The sequence below is a fragment of the Eublepharis macularius genome, chromosome 11, assembly GCF_028583425.1.
Source record: "Eublepharis macularius isolate TG4126 chromosome 11, MPM_Emac_v1.0, whole genome shotgun sequence".
Classification (NCBI taxonomy): Eukaryota; Metazoa; Chordata; class Lepidosauria; order Squamata; family Eublepharidae; genus Eublepharis; species Eublepharis macularius.
Window position 1 is genome coordinate 95667322 of NC_072800.1, and position 18706 is coordinate 95686027.

At 59.3% G+C, this 18706-nt stretch overlaps 2 protein-coding genes across 2 annotated transcripts in view; both read right to left on the reverse strand.

Annotated features, from left to right (window-relative positions):
* Positions 1 to 2004, reverse strand: part of IQCA1L (IQ motif containing with AAA domain 1 like) — a 28360-nt gene extending 26356 nt beyond the window's left edge. Inside the window, exons 1-3 of the mRNA XM_054990990.1 lie at positions 1690 to 2004; positions 1249 to 1368; positions 964 to 1152 (exon numbers count right to left, since the gene is read on the reverse strand). Coding sequence (XP_054846965.1) covers positions 964 to 1152; positions 1249 to 1368; positions 1690 to 2004 — 624 coding nt within the window. The remainder of the gene's footprint in view (positions 1 to 963; positions 1153 to 1248; positions 1369 to 1689) is intronic.
* Positions 2005 to 8996: 6992 nt separating this feature from the next.
* On the reverse strand, positions 8997 to 18670 carry ABCF2 (ATP binding cassette subfamily F member 2). The gene is made up of 14 exons (XM_054991930.1): positions 18300 to 18670; positions 17979 to 18191; positions 17200 to 17382; positions 16875 to 17046; positions 16697 to 16792; positions 16209 to 16311; positions 15922 to 16017; positions 15634 to 15753; positions 15319 to 15408; positions 15129 to 15239; positions 14955 to 15017; positions 14623 to 14751; positions 13047 to 13250; positions 8997 to 9596 (listed from the first exon to the last, which is right to left on the reverse strand). Exons 1-14 carry the CDS (start codon positions 18439 to 18441, stop codon positions 9459 to 9461), a joined length of 1860 nt encoding a protein of 619 aa, XP_054847905.1. The 5' UTR covers positions 18442 to 18670; the 3' UTR covers positions 8997 to 9458.
* Between the last annotated feature and the right edge of the window lie 36 nt (positions 18671 to 18706).

An 18706-nucleotide genomic window follows, 5' to 3' on the forward strand; every position in this document is an offset into this window, starting at 1 on the left:
GGCGGCCGCCACCGTGATGCACGAGAGCCTGCTTGGCCTCCGCCTCCCAAGAATAATACTTAATTCAGCGGGGGGGGGGGGCGGGGGAGGACGAGAGAGGTCTCCGGCTGCAAAGCCTCTCTCGTGTTTCCTGCCCCTTGTTGATCGTATATGGCGGGGAGAGCAGGCTTGGCTGCCTGAGGCAAAGGCTATGGGGAGCTCTGGTGTAAGCCCGATCAGCTTGGGGCCATTCTCCAGAGCAGTGGCTGGCCAGGAGGCACGCTTCCCTTCCCTTGCTATGCCGACTGTGGGCGAGGAAGCCAAGGTCCTGCTCGGCTTGCTGATGAATCCCCATCCTGCAGTTTCACAGAGGGTGAAACACCCTTCAAGGACTTTCAAGTCAGCAGCGGACAGTCCCCGAGGACCGAACTGTCGTCTCCCTGGCTTCTCAAACTAGGAGAGGTGGTGGGTGAGCTTTTGAACGACAGGGGAACAAGGCGGGATACTTGAGGAGGTGGCAGGGAACTGAAGATGAAGTTCTAGGACTCCTAGGCAACCTGAAAACTAGCCTGCCTGCAGGTCCACAGGGCATGCACCCAAAGGTTCTGAAAGAACTCAGATGTGAAACTCTTGATCTACTAACCAGTATAGGTAACTTGCCAGTAAAATGGGCCTCCATGCCCCATGACTCAAAATATGACCTCTCGCCCCAGTTTTTAAATTAAAAAGGGTCCAGGAAATTACAGGCTAGTTAGCCTTACATCTGTTCAAGGTAAACTAGTAAAACCCGTGACCAAAGAGAGGGCTGTTAGGTAGCTCCAGGAACAAAGTCCACTGAGGGAAGATCAGGAGGGCTTTTGCCTCAATCGCACTTGGGAGGAGTTCCTTGAGCCGCGGCGAGCCGCCCAGGGCGCCCCCGCGGGGTGGCCGCGGGAAGCGGCGCCAAGCGCCCGGGCGAGCCGGTCCTGCCCGCCGCGCCCTCACCTTCTGGATGCAGACGGCCGCCTGCTGCCGGTCGGGCTCCTGGAGGCCGCTCTCCCGCGCCCTCCTCTCGCGCTCCTCGTCGCGCCGGATCTCCCACATGAAGCGGGCCCGCAGGCGCCCCTGCCGCATCCGCTCCGCCGCCTGGATCAGCCGCACCGCCTCTTCCCGCGGCATCGACGGCCGCGCCGGCTGCGAAGGGCAGCCCAGTCAGAGCGGCCGACGGCGCCCCGGGGCGGCCGCTCCGCCTCCGCCTCCCTGGCCCGAGGAGGAGGAGGAGCCACTCACCGCCGCGGCCTTGCTGGGCGCCACCCGGGCCAGGATCCGGGTCAGCAGCTCCTGGCGCTCCTGCAGCACCTTGGCCCGCTCGCTCAGGAAGTACCTGGGGATGGGCACCTCCATGTCGGCCTGCGGAGAGGCGCGCGGGGGGAGTCGGTCGGTCGGTCGTGCCCCGGAGAATCCCCGGCCTCCGTCTGAGGCCGAGCCCTCCTGGGCGCGATCGGAAAGGGCCCGGCCCGGCAGGGCTGCCGCCGCCCAGGCCCTCGGGCCGCTCCGCTGAACTCTCCCCCCGCTCCGGACCGGGTGACCCCGATTCTCGGTATCCTTCCCGCAGGGGGGCGGCCCCCGGCGACTGGATGCCCCGGGAGAGCCTCTCCGTGTCGCCCTCCTCCCCTCGGGGCGGGGCGGGGGCGGGGCGGGGCGGGGGGCGGCGGCGGCGGGCCCGCTGACCGGGCTCAGGTGCAGCTCCTGCAGCACGTGGTCCATGTAGTGGTACTCGGAGAGCTGCAGCTGCACCAGCTCCTCCTTGAGCTCCAGCAGGCGGCCGAGCACGCCGTCGAGCAGGCGGCGCAGGACGGGCCGCTTCTGGGGCTGCACCCCCTGGTCGTGGCAGGCCTCCAGGCGCCGCGCGATCTGCACGTAGCGCAGGAAGAGCGTGGCCAGCCCGTGGAAGAAGAGCGCCGCGTTCCGCTCGGGCCTCCGCGCCTCGGCCGGCAGCTCCTGCGCCAGCAGCTCCTCCAGCGCCAGCCGCGCCTCCAGCCACATTTGCCCGTAGGTGCTGCGCAGAGAGGGCCGCGGTCAGGGGCCGGCCGGGCTGGCGGACGGGGCGACCTCCCGCCGCGAGAGCCCGAGGAGAAGGCCGCGCCGGCCCCGCGCCCAGCTCCCGCGGCCTCCGGTCGGCGGCGCCCCGGCCTCGGCCGGCCGGCCGAGCAAGCGAGAGGAGCGCGGCCTCCTTGGCCACGGCCGGCGCCCAGGACTGGCCCGGAGACGCGCCGTCGGAGGCCTCGGCTTGGCCGCCAGCCCGGCTTTGCCCTCCCCGGCCCGGCCCGGCCCGGCCCGGCCCACCTGTTGGCCATGCTGCTCCTCCTCGCTGCCGGCGCGCCCGCGAGCCGGGCATTGTCCCGGGCCGTTCCCATAGAGACGAGAGAACGCGCCGCCTGCCCTGCAGGGGCGACCGCAGTCTGTGCGGCGGGAGCTCCCTCCACGGTCTGCCCCAGCTCTGCCCCCCGGCCCGGCCCGGCCCGGCCCGCGGAGAGGACGCTGAGCGCCGGAGGCCAGCCGGGCAGGGCGAAGGGCGAAGGGCGCCGAGGCCGAAGCGACGGGCCGGTGACGGCCCTTGCCGAAAACGGCGCGCCTGCCTGGCGCCTCCCCGCAGCCCCGCCCGCCCGCTTCCCCGAGCAGCTCCGCTCCCTCGCCTGCCCGGTCCGTCGGAGGGGGCAGGCGAGCTGAACGCGCCGCCCCGCAGCCCTCGGCCGGCGGGAACAGCCGCGCCCCCTCGCTCTTGGCGCCGGGGCAGCCAGACTTGGAGAAGGCGAGGGGGCTCCAGCCGGCCGCCGCCCCTGGCCGCTATCCCCGCATCAGCCGCGCGAGGCCACCCGGTGGCTCCAGGAAAGCCGCGAGGGGGTTGGCCCGGGTCTCCTCCGGCCCCGTCCGCTGGCTCTCCCCGTGAACTCGCGGCCGAGGGCAGCTAAGACTCCCCGGGCCGCTCGTCTGCCGAGGGGGCGCCCCCAGCCGACCTCTCTGGAGCGCCCCCCCCCCCGTTTGGAGGCGAACTTCCGCAGCGCTGTGGTTGCTGCAGAGGCCCGCAAGCTTACAAGGCAGCCCTCTGGGGGTGGGACGCCTATAGCAGCCCTTCCTCAAACCTTCCTGCTGCATCGCCCAACCCCATGCAGCTGGAGTTGGGCCTGCCGGGAGGAAACCACACCTACCTGGTACTTTTTTATCCCCTCCTTCCTCCCAGGAGCTCAGAGAGCTGTATATGATTCTCTCTGGCTTGTTTTATCTTTTCACAACAGCCCTGTGAGGCAGGTGACGTGGAAAGAGACTGAACGGTGACAAGTAGCAGAGAGGGGATGGGAACCGGGGTCCCTTGCAGCAGACTGACTGTCCCCATTCAAGAACCAAGAGCCAGGCCCTCCCCCTCGCCCACTGGCTCCTCCCCAGGCCTCAGGGGCGGGGGGGGGGGTGCTGCTGCTGCTTCTCCCTTCACTGCCACCCCACAGTTGGCCCTGGACCCCTCTCTGGCTATGCCTCCTGCGCCTCCTGATGGGCCCTGGGGAGGGGCAGCTCCCGCAAAACCACCCTCCAGAGAGCAGACTCGGCATCTGCCTGCCTTCCTCTGTGGTGGTGGTGGGGGGGGGGCAGCAAGGCCAGGCGGACCTGCTTGCTGCTGGCTCAGGTTTTATTTGAGAGGAGGTGGAGCCCCCCTCCCCTCCACCTGGGGGTGTAAGCATCACTTTCTGACCGTGTACGTGGTGCCTGCCCTGCAGCCCTCCAAGTCAGCAAACACAGCCAGCTCCTTTGGCAGCATGAGGCGCACAGTGGCCTGCCCTTCACAACCAGTGATGGCTGAACCCTTGGTGCTCCGGGCCAGGTGGAGGCCTCTGGCCAGATGTTCAAAGGTGTCATTGACCAGGGAGTTCATGACGCTCGTGGCCTTGGAGGAGATGGCCGTGTCTGGGCAGACCCGACAGCAGCAAGGGACAGAGACCCTGTCACTTGCCGCTGCCTCAGCACTCAGGTGCTGCTGAGGTGCACTGAGGTGCCGCTTCCCGGAGGAGCCCGGTGGACTGACTGCCTGGGGAAGAAAAGCAGCTGCAGGAGCAGGGAAGTTGCAGGCAAATGTGACACTGTGTCAGTGGGTGGGGCCTTTATCTCACAAAGGGGAGTTCCAAGGGACTGTCCCTCCAATCCCCTTCCCCGTCTTGGTATGACCACTACCTGAGCACTGGCAGGTGAGCCCGGGGCCACGCTAGATGGGAGCATGCCCTTTCAGGAATAGCCTCCAACCCAGGGGGTTCAGACGTGCGTGTTCGGCCCTCAAGGACTGTGGCACCAAAGGTGAACCTGCTTGTATGCATAAGCCACAGACTGACCAGACCGCATAGAAAGAACTTCTACCTCACTTGGCATCCTTCGAACAGGGGCTCAGTTCACACATTCAGCAGAAGTCCTCAGCTAACAAGCACGCATGAACAAGCCCTTCTAGAGAATGGCAGAGGCCCCCCTGTGACTTTATGGGCTGGACCGATGGAGGGACCTGGAGCATTGCAGCAGAGCCCCACACCGCTGCTCCAGGTGGAGGCTTGCCTTCTCCAACACTTTGTGCCCCCCGCCCACGTCTCAGCTGCAAAGAGCTCCCTCCTTGCCGTGGCTGGGGGCCAGGAACCAGTATGCCATGCACTGATCTTTTCAGGGCCAAGCGTGAGCATCAGAAGGGGTTCCAGCCAAGCCTCGCAGGGGCCATCTCTTTTCTCTTTCTCCCCAGTCCCCACCTAGTGGCACCTCTCCACTCTTGCTGGCCTGCCACAACAGGGACGTGATCAGGTGCCTCACTGAGCTTCCCACCACTCCAGACAACTGGGGCCCTTGTTCCCAGCAAAGGCTCCAGTCCCATTGCCCTGCCCTCCATCCTCCCTGCCCCAGAACAGAAATAGCCTTGAGAGAGAAACTGCCTGCCTGGAGCTGCCTCCCTTCACCTGCTTGAGCACCTTGCAAATGTAGACAAGAGTCGGTCTCCTTACGCCATGCCTCGAGCTTGGCTTTCTGTTCTCCAGAAGCAGCTGCTGTGGGGCCCTGCTTCTTGGCCACGTCCCCAGGCATCCTCCAGTGGGAAGCAGGCAGCCCCCTAGCTGGTCAACAAGCGTCAGGTCAGGTGTAAAGTCAACAATAATAGAGTCGTAGTTGGTGTCTAGGCTGTTGATTTGATTCGTCTGGCACACATTTCCCCATGATTTCCATCATACACTGTTTTGGATAGGTAAGTCATATTTACTTTTTCATTTTTACATTTCTCAAGATGTTCATGTAAAAATGGGTCGAACTCTGTAATAAGTTCAATGGCCCCCATGAAGTTCCCATTGTTTGGTGAGCCCCACTTCTCATGACCTCTAAATGCCAAACCTCTTTCACTTAAAAACTTCGTAACAGCTACAAGTCTTTTCAGAACTTCAGATCAGTACTGTATGTTTTTTCTCATCTGTTCCTCAAGTTGCTGATCCACAGTGTTTTTATTTGACTTCCTTGTTGTCCAACACAACACCGCCCTCTTCTGTTCCGCGCAGTCTTCATGATTCTCCGGAGTTCTGAGTACACCCATCCAGTCAGAAAACCCACCTGTCGTAAGCACCGTCGGGCATTCAGAAAAGAGTTTGCAAGCAAAACAGTATAGACAGCCTTTGCTCTTTGAGTAAACTCACCAGGATCTCATCACAGTCTGACCATTTTTCAAACTTTTTTTCAAAGTATTTGTTTTGCTCCTTATAAACCCTGCTGGATTCGGTATATACATCCTCTGGTTTTTTATTATGAAAAAAACGGATGTCTTGCGTTAAACAATTCTGCATGAAATCATTATCAACTCTTCTGGGCCAGTTTGTGAGGTCACAAACATAAAAGAGGCAGTGCAACAGATGCCCTTTAATGTTAAAATAAACTCTTTATATAAACAAAAGCATGGGAGTTTTCATAGGAATCCTCGTTCATTCCAGTCCAGTTACTATTACTTCATAGCAAGGTGCTTTAGGATATTATTGGCTACAAATATCTTCAGCATCCACAAAGATGCACAGTACAAAGCGTCTAAACACATAAGTAATACAGATACTGTAAGTCCCGGTTAATGCTCACAATACTTGAGCAGCAGGTGAGATTCCCAGGCTGTACCCGGGAGGCTGCCGTTCTCCTCACCTGGATCCTGGATCCCACTTCGCCGTTGTTTTAAAAGATCTCTCATAATTGCACAGGGTGCCAACATTTACCTGCAATAATCCAAAGCAGGCCTTGAAGCAACAAGACCTGGGCAGGCCTCTCCCCACCCCCTTCTGGCGCTGCTGCTGCTGCTGCTTCTTCCTGGGCCAGGCTGACCTGCTGGGCCGCTGGGAACAACCAGCCCCGCTGTAGGGGAAGCTGCAACACTGACCGGGCTCCATTCTGAGGTCAGTATTAAGGACTTCAGCCCATTGGCGTATGGCTCTATCGCTAAAATAGCCTTATTTTAATAACAAACACTTTTACAAACTCCCATGAATTTTTGTTGAAAAATTCACTCATTAAAAAAAAAAGTTGCTTCGGGGGCCCGGAAGCTTAAGCTCCATTCGTTTCACAGTAGAGATCCGCCTCTGCTCTCAGTAAATGTGGCTCGTGAGAAGTGGGGCTCTGCCCCCAAGAGAAATACACCCAGCCTAGGGGCTCTGGGCTTGTTTCAGAGATTGGTGCAAGCAGCCCTCCTCCCCTGCAGTGTGTGGTCCAGCGGCAGACGGGGCGACCTACACCTTCGGACTGGGTGAGCCTGAACTAAGAGGCAGCAAAGCAGCCCACTCCTGGCCAAGGGTTCCGTGAACCTGTGAGCTTCCAAGTCTAGCGGCATCTGCGCTTTCTGCTTGGAGCGGCAGAGTTCCTCACCAAAGAATGTGGGTGAGCAAAGGGACTCCCTCTGAAAACCCTGTGCTGAAAGAGGCTGCCACTGCCTTTGCACAAAAGGCCCACTGCACAGAGAAGGGGATGGGAGATTTTTTGCACACACAGCAGGGGGAAGGAGGGATTTTGTGTCCGCCCCATCAGCCGCTTTTTAAAGAGACGGGCAGGAGCCACATTTGGTGTCTGCTTGCAGTAAACCAAATCTCATCTGAACAGGGGCTTCTGCAGGTGCCAGGCTGCACACGGGTGAAGTCAGCAGCAGCCCATACAAGGGCTTGCTCTGTGGTGGCCCCTATCCTGTGGAATGACCTGCCTAAGGAAGTCAGAAGGGCCCCCACTCTCCTGGCTTTCCGTAAACGATGCAAAACCGAACTATTCAAAAAGGCTTTTTACTCAAATGGGAGGGCTGTATTGTAGGGATGGGGTCTCAGATGCTTCACCAACGAGTTGGGGATCATAATCACTTTTGCCTTATATATTATCTCCTGCTTTAAATATGTACTCCTATGTACAACCAGCGCCCCATGTTGTCTAATGTTAGTCCTAGAATTGTTTTGCTCCAGTGTTTTTTCTACTCTGTCTTGGATGTTTGCTAATGCTGTATCTTTTGTATCTGTTTACCTTATGGTATTGTATTGAAATGTACTTGATGCTGATTGTACTAATCTCATACTGTGTAATCTGCCTTGAGTCTCAGTGAGAAAGGCGGACTATAAATTATATAAATAAATAAATAAATAAATAAATAAATAAATAAATAAATAAAGAGCAGGTAGAGGAGAGCACACATGCACGGTGACCTATTACACATTTCCAGGTTTGCACCCCGGAACAGCTTTGTTGGATTAGAGCAAAAGAGCCTCTAGTCCAGCACGGCACTTCTCCAAGTGTGGCAGAGACCACGGCGCCTCCCTCTGAGCCTGGATGAGCCATTTCCAGGCAGCACCGCTGCTCCTCAAGACGCAGCCGTTGTCCATGGCTGGGGCCACTCAGCAGGAGCACTCGGCAAACTCGCCGGAGTGCCCACGCACACCATCCTTGGCTTTTGGGCCACCCTCCCCCCCCCCGAAAGTGCCCTTGCCAAGGCCTGACTGGCCCAGAGAGACTTCTGTGGGCGAGGCGGGCTCAGCATTCTGCTCAGAACTGTTCTACTTGTGAGGGAGGAGGGACACCAGAGGGTGGACGGAATAGCTGGTCCTTTGACCTTTTCTCCTACTGGGACCACACAGTTTCCCCACAAGGGGCAAGCACAACTGAAGGTGGGTATTTTTCAGCAGACAAGCAGCAAGGTAGGAAAGGGCTGGAAGGCCCCTTTATCTCAGCACCAGCCTCCCCCTTGAAAAACTGCTTTTGGAAAAGAAGGAAAGCTGTAAAATAATCGACGGGCACACCTGCCCTTCCAGTCAATCCCAAGCAGTTTCCATTGGACAGGGATGCTGGGGGGCCCTGCAGGGGCACCTCCAGGCAGGCTGGCTGCCCATCAGGCACAACATGAGTGTGGGCAGGAACTGCAGCCAGCCGGCCGCAGGGGAGCCACTGTCCCACTCCATGGGCCACAAGGAAGCCCCAGCCTGGGCTCGCCACACATACGGGGCTGCCATTGAGCCTGGGGCCTGGCAGAGAATCTGGCACCTGCCTCAAGAACAGAGTTTGTTTTGTTTCCAAGGTGATCTCATAGCTCACCTGGCACCATTTGCAGGCTCGGGAGTGCATCGTGGGGGCACGGCCCTGCTTCCATCCCCAGCCACTCGGGTCCCATGGGCAGCCTTTGGCCTGAGACTGTCACCTGGAGAGGCTTCAGAGGTTGATTTCTCTTCCCACAAACTGCCCTGGCGCCGCCCCATCTGCACAGGGACCAGAGGCTCTGCTGTGGACTTGGAGGCGGCCTCTGCAAGGAACAGGCTTTAGACAAAACCCAACTTGATTCAGAAATGCTCCACTGATAGAAACGGTTCCGATGTTTACGACCTTTCTCCCTGTTTGTTCACCCATCACTTCTGCCACACAATAGCTGGACAGACTGGAAAGGTGGGTATTGAGCAGCTACGGGGATGAGAAAGACTCTGTGGTCGACGCAGCCCCCTCCCCCATCACCAGAAGAAGCAGGCAGGACAAGTGGATCTCTCCCCGCCCCAACATTTTTATTGACTTATAATGTCTCAGGCAGGTCTGGCAAGTATACTGATAAATAACTGTTAAAAACAAACAGAGGCCCAAGGGGAGTGAAGTGAGGTACAGAGACCGAAGCAGAAGTCAGGCTGTCTGTGCCTAGGTGGCAGCCAGCACGGGCAGGCTGTTTCGCACACAGAGAAGAGGGCAGGCAGGCTCAGGCCTGGAGGACGGGCGTCTAGCCGCACGGCAGGTGGGGACAGAGTCCACGGAGCCTTGGGTGCAGACGGCTGGGCAGGGGGCAGATGACCCGAGGGCTCCACAAGGAGCGATGGAAGAAGCGACGGCGACGAGGCCCCAAGAGAACAAGGGGGCCACAGTCTATTCGTGCCTCGGTGGCAGGTTTGGTCAGCTAGGCCGGGAAGGGCTTGCGCCATAGTCCCCAGTGCCAGGCCCGGCCAGCCCTGCTGCGCTCACACATTGTGGGTCTTCTTGGTTAGCTGTGGCTCCTCCCCCACCAGTTTCGACTTCAGATGTTCCTTGTAAGAGAGGATGTCGCCCGGCCACTTGGTGATCGTCTGCTTCTCACACACCCAGATCTCTTGGGCAACCTGAACAAGAGCACAGAATTTGCATATCGCACTTGGGAGGGGCCACCCAGCTGCATCTGCGGGCCAGTCTACGGAGCAGCACACCAGTTGGGTCCAGGTTCTCCTCAGTTCTGGCACAGGAATGCCTGGTTGAAACTGTGACTATGGCGCGCCCGTGTGTGCGTGTGGGGGGAGGCTCGGCCTCCCCCTCAGTTTTTCTGATCCGAAATGGCCTGGGGGAGGAAGATACTTGGCCTGCTGGACAACGCTCGTGTATACACACGGGTTCCTCTAATGGGCCAAACATCACATCCCTGAGATCGCGGCCGGTTGGGAAAGCAGCACGGAGGGGGAGAGTGAAACCAGGCACTGTGACAGGTCTGTGTCAAGCCAGGAAGGACTTGCAACGCACATGTGACTGTTACACAGGGCAGGGACACTAGATGCAACCTGTGTGCTCTTTAATCCACGAATTCTCCTTAGCCGTCAAGTGGAGAAAGTCAAGAAAATCATTCAGGCGATGACCACCGGTATTCAGAGATATACTACCCTGAAGGTGGAGATCTCTTCTAGTTGTCAGAGCTCAGCGACCATTATTTGCATTTACAGCTGACCTTTCTGCCCAATCAGAACTGCTGACAGAGCTACCTTTAAAAAAAAAACACCTGAGGCTAGTGGCTGTTTGATACCTGGTGGCCGAGAAGAACCCCACGAAGCCAGGGATGAAGAAGCGTTCTCGCTCTCTCCTGTCCTGACCTACTGCGAGGCCAACGCTGCCTGGCCCCGAGGCTCCGGGGTGGTGAATGGGAGAAAGCTCCCTGTACAGGCTGCAGCCCATCCTCCTTGGGTCTCCAGCCCCCTTAAGAGACCCAGACTCTTGATCCTTCCCTTCAGGGACTGGGCTTTGGCTCTGCACGCCACTCCTGAAGCGTCTGTGACGGGCCTTGCGATCCTCGACCTGGCCCCTCTGGCCCTCTTCCTAAGCACAGTGACCCAGCACTGGCCTCTTCTCACAGAATCGGCCCAGCGGGCACTTCCAAAATGCCATCACACCCCAGAAGCCCCCCCCCGTGCATCTTTCCCTGCCTCTGTGGCTCACAAGCCCGCCCACCCCACCCCGCAGCGCCACGCCCTTCTAAGTCTAGGGGAGTCAACTGGCAGGAGAGGGTGTTGCTGCTGCACCTGGCTTGGGGGGGGGCGGCCTTTGCTGCTTTCAGCATCCAGGGTTTGCGGGCATCACCCACAGACCGTGCCAACTTCACTAGTCTTTAGGGAACTCATAGGGTGGAAAGGCCTGCACAGCATCAGACTTGCTCCCTATTTATTGCTTCGTTTATGAAATTAATGGGTCAGACCTGCTCCGGCTGGCCTACAGTGATAAAACAAAAGAAGGCACAAGCTCAAAACAAAAAAACAACCATAGTAAAGCCATCCAATTAAAAAAAAACCCCTAAAAGCTAGCCAAGACACGGACGCCGGTAAAACAGAACCATGTAAAATGATATCGCTAAAACAATCTCAGAGCAGACCGTGAACAGCTAAGAAAGACGGGATCCTGCAGCGAAATGCCGGGTCTCGGCCCGGGGCCTAGAGGAGAGCAAGGGAGATACCAGGCAAGCCTCCAAGGGGGGGGGGGGAGGTATTCCAACGCTGAAGCGCCAGCACGAAAGCAAGCCCCATCCCTGGTCACTTCTCAGCGGGGCACAGAGAGCAGGACTTCAGCAAAGGTGCTCAGCAGGAGGGCCAGACGCAATGCGGAAAGCGGGGGGGGGGGGGGGGCCAGCGACATGCTGTTTCGGGCCTTGCCGGGAGCAAGCCGCCCGCTAAATTGTGCTTAGAAACAGACGGGCAGCCAGTGCAGATCGTCCCGACACTAGAGCAAGGCGGATGACCAGGCGGAAAGGTCTACTACACCGGCTGTCCATCGGTTTCTGGGCACAATTTAGGGCCTGAGCAAGACTCCAACGGAGGCCTGAGGGGGCAGTACCCCGTCCTGCTGTTGCTTGGCCTGGCCACACTGCGGCCCCAGCACAAAACCACTCCTCTGAGGTCTCGCCTCCAGAGGGCGGCACTCACTTCAGCCCACAGGCTGGCCCTTAGCTCTGCCCAGGGGGCATGGAGGGCGCAGTGGAGCACCCACACCTCAAGGAACCTCCTCTGGACCCAGGAGAGTTGCGTCACTGCCATTCTGGGCTGCCCAGCTTCAGGGACTCCAGAACGCAGATTGTTTGGAGCCCTTCCAGCTTGGCTTCAGGCCTGGTTATGGGCCCGAAACAGCCTTGGTTGCCCTTCGGGATGACTGCACCGGGGGATGGAGACAGGGAAGGCAGCACCATTAACTCCTCCAGACCTTCTGGACCTTCAGCACGGTTCCATATCATCCCCCAAGTTTTTCAACACCTGGGCAAAGGAGAGGCCATCCAGAGGATCGGACTGAGTTGCCACCGGTACGCAAGTGGCACTGGGCTCTCCCCCCACTTCCAGAGAGGCTGTGGAAACTGTAACCGGGTGCCTGGAGGCAGATCTGGGACAGGGAGAAGATCCCAAGCTGCAACTGGGTCCCCACCTCACAGTGGCAAGGTCTCTCCTGCCAGAAAACACAGCCGCAGTTGCTTCGGCTGGGGAGGAGGCCTGAGCCAGGAATCAGGAGACCTCCTGCTCTGGACGGGGTTGAGCTCCCCACAAAAGGGCAGGTGCATGGCTTGGCCCAGGGCCTTCTGCTGGATAAAGTGGTGGCAGTGGTGGCCAGAAGGGGGCCTTCACCAGCTGCTGTCCTTTCTGGCAGGAGAGACCTTGCCTCTGTGAGGTGTATGCCCAGGTAACCTCTGTTTGGTTGCTACAAAGCACTATACGTGAGGCTGCCCTGACAGTCCGGAAACTGCAGATGGTACAGAATGCTGCAGCCAGAATGCTGACTAGGGTCGGTTTTGGGGACCAGATTACTTCAGTCTTGTTCTGTCTCCATGGGCTCCTAGTTTATTTCTGAGCCTAATTCAAGGTGCTGGTATTGACCTTTAAAGTCATGTATGACCTAGGCCCAGCTTGCCTGAAGGGCTGCCCACTCCCATATGAACCCACCCACGCCTCTTGGGAGGCCCTGCCTCAGGTGCTTCCACCTTCTCAGCCTTGATGAGGGACAGGACGAGGAAGGAGGGGCCTTCTTGGTCACAGCACTGAAACTCTGCAGCTCCCCCCAACCCACAGGGACACGCGCCCATCCCCCTCTATCGTGGTCTTCCACCAACCTTTTGTTTCCTTCCAGGTTGTGTCGTTATGCACATTTATGTGTTTTATTGAACTGTTTAAATATTTTATATGCAACTATATTTTAAATGGCGTTTTAACGTCAGTGCTTTAATGTGAACATTTTTAGACCCTACTTGGGCAGAAAGGCTGCACAGAAATGGCGGTCAGTCAGTTCACCAACATGCCCCGTGCAACATCTCTGAATGCTTCCCTCCAGCTACTGACCTGCTGAATGAGCCGGAAGTCGTGGCTGACGAGCATCATGCCCCCCTCAAAGTCATTGATGGCGTCAGCCAAAGCGTCGATGGTCTCAATGTCCAAATGGTTCGTTGGTTCATCGAGGAAGAGCATGTGAGGGTTCTGCCAGGCCAGCCACGCAAAGCACACGCGGCATTTCTGCCCATCTGACAGGTTCCGGATTGGGCTCACCTGCCAGGTAAAAACACACATCCAGCGCTAAAACAGGCTGCTGCCCACCTAGGCCATCTGCTGTGGGCTGAACCAAAGCCCTGCAGCCAAGGAGTTCATGGCTGGCCTTGCACTCTAAAGGACAGGGATGGGTAGGCTGCTGCTCCCAGCCAGACATCTCAAGAAGCTCTCCTTCGCTCAGAGAGGTTTGGGCAGGAAGCCCATCTTACACAAGCACACTTGGGCCAGGGGCACATCTTGCACAACACACACTTGGGCCAGGGGCAATCCCTCTCGGCACTCTCCACCCTCCACCTTGCTGGGAAAAAGGCTTGCAGCTAAGCAGCCGGCCTTCTGTGCCCAGGCAGCCAGGCAGCCAGCAACCAGCACTCTCATACCAGTGAGAGGACATGCTCCAGGGCTGAGCGGCATCCTGCATGACCTCCTGCATGACCTCCTGCTTCTCTCCCCACAAAGCCTCCCCAGGGTGAGTCACAGAACTACACCAGGCCACCGGCCGGGCTCTGCACTGTGCCCCTCCCCCAGGAAAGCAGCAAAGATGACCTTGGCCGAACCATAAATTGCCGAGCCTAAACAGTGAACTAAAACATACAGCAAACTACCTACACAGAAGAACCATTTGCAAGTCTCAATCTCGGCTGCAGCAGGACTAGACTTTGCCTCTGCCCTGGCCACCGGTAACCTGGTCACTGGGGAGGTGTGCAGAGGGGAGAGAGTTGGGAATTTCCTGCATAGTGCAGTGGACTGGACTAGTTGACCCTGGAGGTCCCTGCCAACCCTATGATGTGGGAAGAACTGATGTAGCCCCCCCGCCCCCGCCCCCCTGGCTGACTTTTCCTTATTCAGATACACAAACAGCCCCCCCACCCCGCCGAGAGGGGCGGCACACTGAAGCTTCCTGCACGGCTAATCTGGAACAGACGGCACGACAGAATGCGACTCCTTTCGTGGATGAAGGCAGCCGGGAAAGAGAGAACGAACGGAGAGGATGACGACGTCTGGCTAAACAGCCTCAAGCGGCTCTAGTGATGAACCGACTTCTGTGCACAGGATCAGACCTGACCGGGGTGGGGTGTGGGGCGTTTTTTCCAATCCCAATGCTGAGCTATTCCCAACAAGCACTTCCAGCTCCCAAAACAGCTTTCGATAACAACTCTTGGAAGATGGAAAAGATGGCCTGATGCCATCAAGGGCGTGGCAATTTCACCCGGAAAACGTGGAGGTATTTAAGCAGGAAAACACAGGGCCCTGCCTCCGTTTCCTCATAGCTGCCCCCTGCCCCACCACTGCCTTTTTGGGAGCCACCAGGAAGCCATCCGCGACTGCTGCCCCTGAAGACTGAAAGAGGCTGGGACTCCCCCCGCCGACTCACCTGCTGTTTCCCTGTCAGTCCGTAGCGGCCAATGATCTTGCGCATCTCCTCCTTCTCTTTGATCTCTGGGTAGCACTTCATCATGTACTCGAGGGGGGAAAGGTCCAGGTCCAGCTGCTCTTGCAAGTGCTGAGGCAAGGAAGGGAGGAGAGGAGCTGAGCACCAGGCCCTGTGAGCCGCCGGGTGTGGAGCCTCCCGAAGCAACATCCCACCATGCTGCTGGGGAAGCACAACCGGGGGTGGGAAGGGGATATCACACACCCTAACCCCACCACCCCTGGATAAAAACCAGCACAATTCCCTCCCCTGCCTAGCAAGCCTCCCAACAACACCTGATGGTATCTGCCAATCTTGACATGCGAGTGTTTGCGGATCATCCCGTCGGTGGGCAGGAGCTGGTAGGGAAGAGGAACACCAGTGAGCCCCCATCCTTGGGCCAGGGGCAACTCGTGCCCCGTTCCCTCTCCTGCCAGCCAGGAACTCAAAGGGCGGAAAGGGGCACTTACCTCGCCTGTGAGGAGTTTGAGCAGTGTTGACTTCCCGGCCCCATTCGGTCCCACAAGCGCCACCCGTGTGTCCAGATCAATTCCAAATTCCAGGTTGTTATAAATCCAGGGCTGAAACCACAGAGATACGGGCTAGATTGGGCCTCCCCCTGAGATACGCCCTCCGGAAACTCCCAAGCCCTCCACTCACCCCAGTCTTGCTGTACTGGAAGCTGACATTCTGTACCATGATGACGGGTGGAGGAATCTTCCCACAGGAGGGGAAGTAGAACGAAAGCGTCTGCCGAGAGAAAAGACGGAAGGCCCCTTAGACTTCCAAGTTTTGCCACACGGCAGAGCAAGCACCAGCTGTCAGACCGAGGGGCAAAGCCTGCCCTGCTGGGTGGCGAGTGGGCCAGCTTCCATCAATCCAGAAGGCACCATTTAGTTTTCCAGACCCCCCTCCCCCCCGGGGGGAGTATTTGCCCTTTCAGGCCCCAGCCAGGGAGACCTCAGCCAGCCCTACCTTGTCACTGACCACCCGCTCCGTCAGTCCAGAGGCCATCATCTTCTGGAGCGTCTTCTCTTTGCTCTGGGCCTGGCGGGCTAACTTGGCACTGCCGTGGCCAAAGCGTGCTATGTAGTTCTGCAACAAGGGAAAGACTACTTGGTCAGCATGACCGTCAAGACCGTGCCACCACTGCCCACGGGCAAGGAGAAAGCAGGACACCCCCCCCGCCCCCCCCCCACGAAGGGTCAATGAGTTCTGCTCTCTGCAGGCCACAGCAGGGGAGGGAGGACAGGTGGGTGATACCTTCATATGGGCAATCTGATCCTGCTCCCAGTGGAACCTTTTCATCTGGTTCTCTTCCAGCTCCAAACGAGTCTTGACATACTGGTCGTAGTTGCCCTGAAGAAAAAAAGAAAATATATTCCCACCGTCCCAGGCCCTGAAGCTGTTCTAGCACGTAGTGGGACATGGGAGGCAGCTCCCAGCCAGGCCTCATGCCTCCAGACCAGCAGAATGGCCCTGCGAGATTGCTGACCCACGAGGTGCCAAAGGCTCGCAGTGAAAGTCCCTTCTCCAGCCCACTTGCTCACCGTGTAGTACTTGAGCTTGCGATTGTGCATGTGAATGATGTTGGTGCAAACCCCATTCAGGAAGTCTTGAGAATGTGAGATCAACACGAGGATACGCTTGAACCTGCGAAGCAAAAAACAATATAATAACGTTCAATTTATATTCTGCCCTTCAAGACAACTTAATGCCCACTCAGAGCAGTTTACAAAGTGTGTTATTATTAGCCCTGCAACAACGAACACCCTGTGAGGTGGGTGGGGCTGGGAGAACTCTGAGAAGCTGTGACTAGCCCAAGGTCACCCAGCTGGCTTCAAGTGAAGAAGCAGGGAATCAAACCTGGTTCTCCAGGTTAGAATCCCGTGCCCTTAACCACTACACCAAACTCGCACTCCAAACTAAAAAATGAAGAGGCACACCCAGAAAACGAGAGGGGGGGGGGGGCTGGAGTAGGAGTTGTGCCCTAGAGCCAGCCCCAAGGGAAATGGGGAACAGCTGCAGGAGCGCTCACGTCTTCAGCTCCTCCTCCAGCCACACGCACGCATCCAGGTCCAGGTGGTTCGTGGGCTCATCTAATAGCAGCATGAAGGGCCGGATGAACAAAGCCCTACAGAGGAAAGGGGAAAGCAGCTGGGTGAGAGATTGGCTCTTTCAAGCAAGGGGGAGCAGCCAGCCCACCAGCTGCCTACCTGGCCAGAGCCACCCGCATGCGCCAGCCCCCACTGAAGTCCTTCAGCTTCTTCCTTTGCATGAGAGGGGTGAAGCCCAACCCATGGAGGATCCGGGAGGCACGCATCTCGGCCTTGTCTGCATCCAGCTCTTCCAGGCGCTCATACAGTTCCATCAGTTTCTCGCACTCAGCTTAGCAAAGCAAGGAAAGAAAAAAAACAATCAGTGCCTGCAGGCCACAGAAGCCCTGGGGTGTTCTCGCCTCTGCAGACCCCCACGTCATGGTTCAGGCAAACAAAACCCTCTAGAGGACCCCCTCTCCACCCTGCAGAGCCAGCCCATTACCATCCTCATGCGCAAGCCGCTCCGCCTCCCGCTCCAACATGGCCCTTTCTGTGTCCACCTCCATCACACACTGCAGGGGCGTCTTCTCGCTCGGGGGCATCTCGCGTGTCAGATGGTAAATGTCTATGTGCTCAGGAATGGGCACTTCCCGTTTCCCGATTGCTGACAGCAACATGGACTTTCCTAGAGAGGTCAGAGAGAGAGAGATCCGCCCTGCCGCCCGTCAGTTCTATCCAAACAGTCTTCCTACCCTCAGTACGGCAGGAACCCACCAGTGCGGCCTCGAGAAGTGGTGCCGCCTGTGGCCACCATGCTTGAAGGGCAGCTGGGAAACAGCAAGCAGCCCCAAGTGGGCAGGGCAGGGCAGGGCCGGGCCACCGGCCAGTCCCCCTCCAGCCAGAGCAAGAGCAGCCTGCCGCCTGCAGAACTACTACACCCTGGAGGGCTCCTGGGGCCATGGTGGCGGGAGGCCTGCAGAGCCACGCCAGGGGGCAGCCCTGTGCCGCACCTCGACCCAGGCACCGGCCAGGCTGCTTCCCCTCTCCCGGGCACCCTCCGGCCAGGGCTCCCCCCCTTCGGCGGACCGGCCCCAGGGACACGAGGCGCACAAGCCCCGAAGGGGGGAGTCCCGGCAGCTCCGCCCTGCCAGCGCCGCGGCCGCGCTCCCATGTGCGGCGCGCTGGGCTGGGCTGGGCGCTGCAGGCCCGGCCCGGCCCTCCCCTCCCGGTTCCGCCCCCCCCCCCCCGCCCGCGGGCAGGCGAGCCCCGTGCCGGGCTGACCGGTGCCGTTGAGGCCGATGAGGCCGTAGCGGCGGCCGGAGTTGAGCTCGAGGCGCGTGTCGCTGAGCAGCTCCTGCCCGTGGAAGGTGAGCGAGAGGTTGATGACGTGCACGTCGGTGCTGTTGGGGTGCGAGGCCAGCGCCCCCGTCACGGCCCGCGCCGCCGCCTTCTTCAGCTCGAACTCCTCCAGCGCCCGCGTGGCCGCGTCCAGCTCTGCCGGCACCCAGGAGGGGGAAGGGGAGAAGAGCGGTCAGGGCCGGGCCGGGCCGTCGGGGGACCCCCCAGCCCCGCGCCCAGCGCCCAGCGCCCGGCCCCCCTCACCGGGCTCCCCGGCGCCGTCGTCGGCCTGCTCGGGCCTGGGCTCGGCCTCGCCGTTCTCCTCGGGGCCGCGCTTGGGCCGCTGCCGCGCCTTGGCAGCCTCCTTCTTCTTGGCCGCCTTCTTCTTGGCCAGGTCCGACGGCATCGCGCCCGATCAGCCCGGCCGGAAGGCGGCCCGGCCAGGTCAGGTCAGGTCAGGCCAGGCCAGGCCAGGCCAGGCGGGCGCCGCTCCCAGGACCGCCCGGCGGGCAGGCAGGCGAGAGCGGGGCACGGCGGGCCCTCGGCGGCCTTTCCGGGCTGGGCTGCGGCGGCTGGGCTCGGCTCTCGCTCTCGGCCCGGCGCCCGTCCTCGCCTGTCGCCACAGAACAGCTGCTGCCGCGTGCGCACGCCCCGCCCCCCGGCGCCGGCGC

Coding starts and splice junctions, on each gene's coding strand:
- ABCF2 (XM_054991930.1), bottom strand. CDS start 18,441: ATGCCGTCGGACCTGGCCAAGAAGAAGGCGGCCAAGAAGAAGGAGGCT. Junction 15,754..15,921: donor ATCAGATTGCCCATATGAAG/GTATCACCCACC, acceptor CCCTTGTTGCAG/AACTACATAGCACGCTTTGG. Junction 15,409..15,633: donor AGCGGGTGGTCAGTGACAAG/GTAGGGCTGGCT, acceptor TTCTCTCGGCAG/ACGCTTTCGTTCTACTTCCC.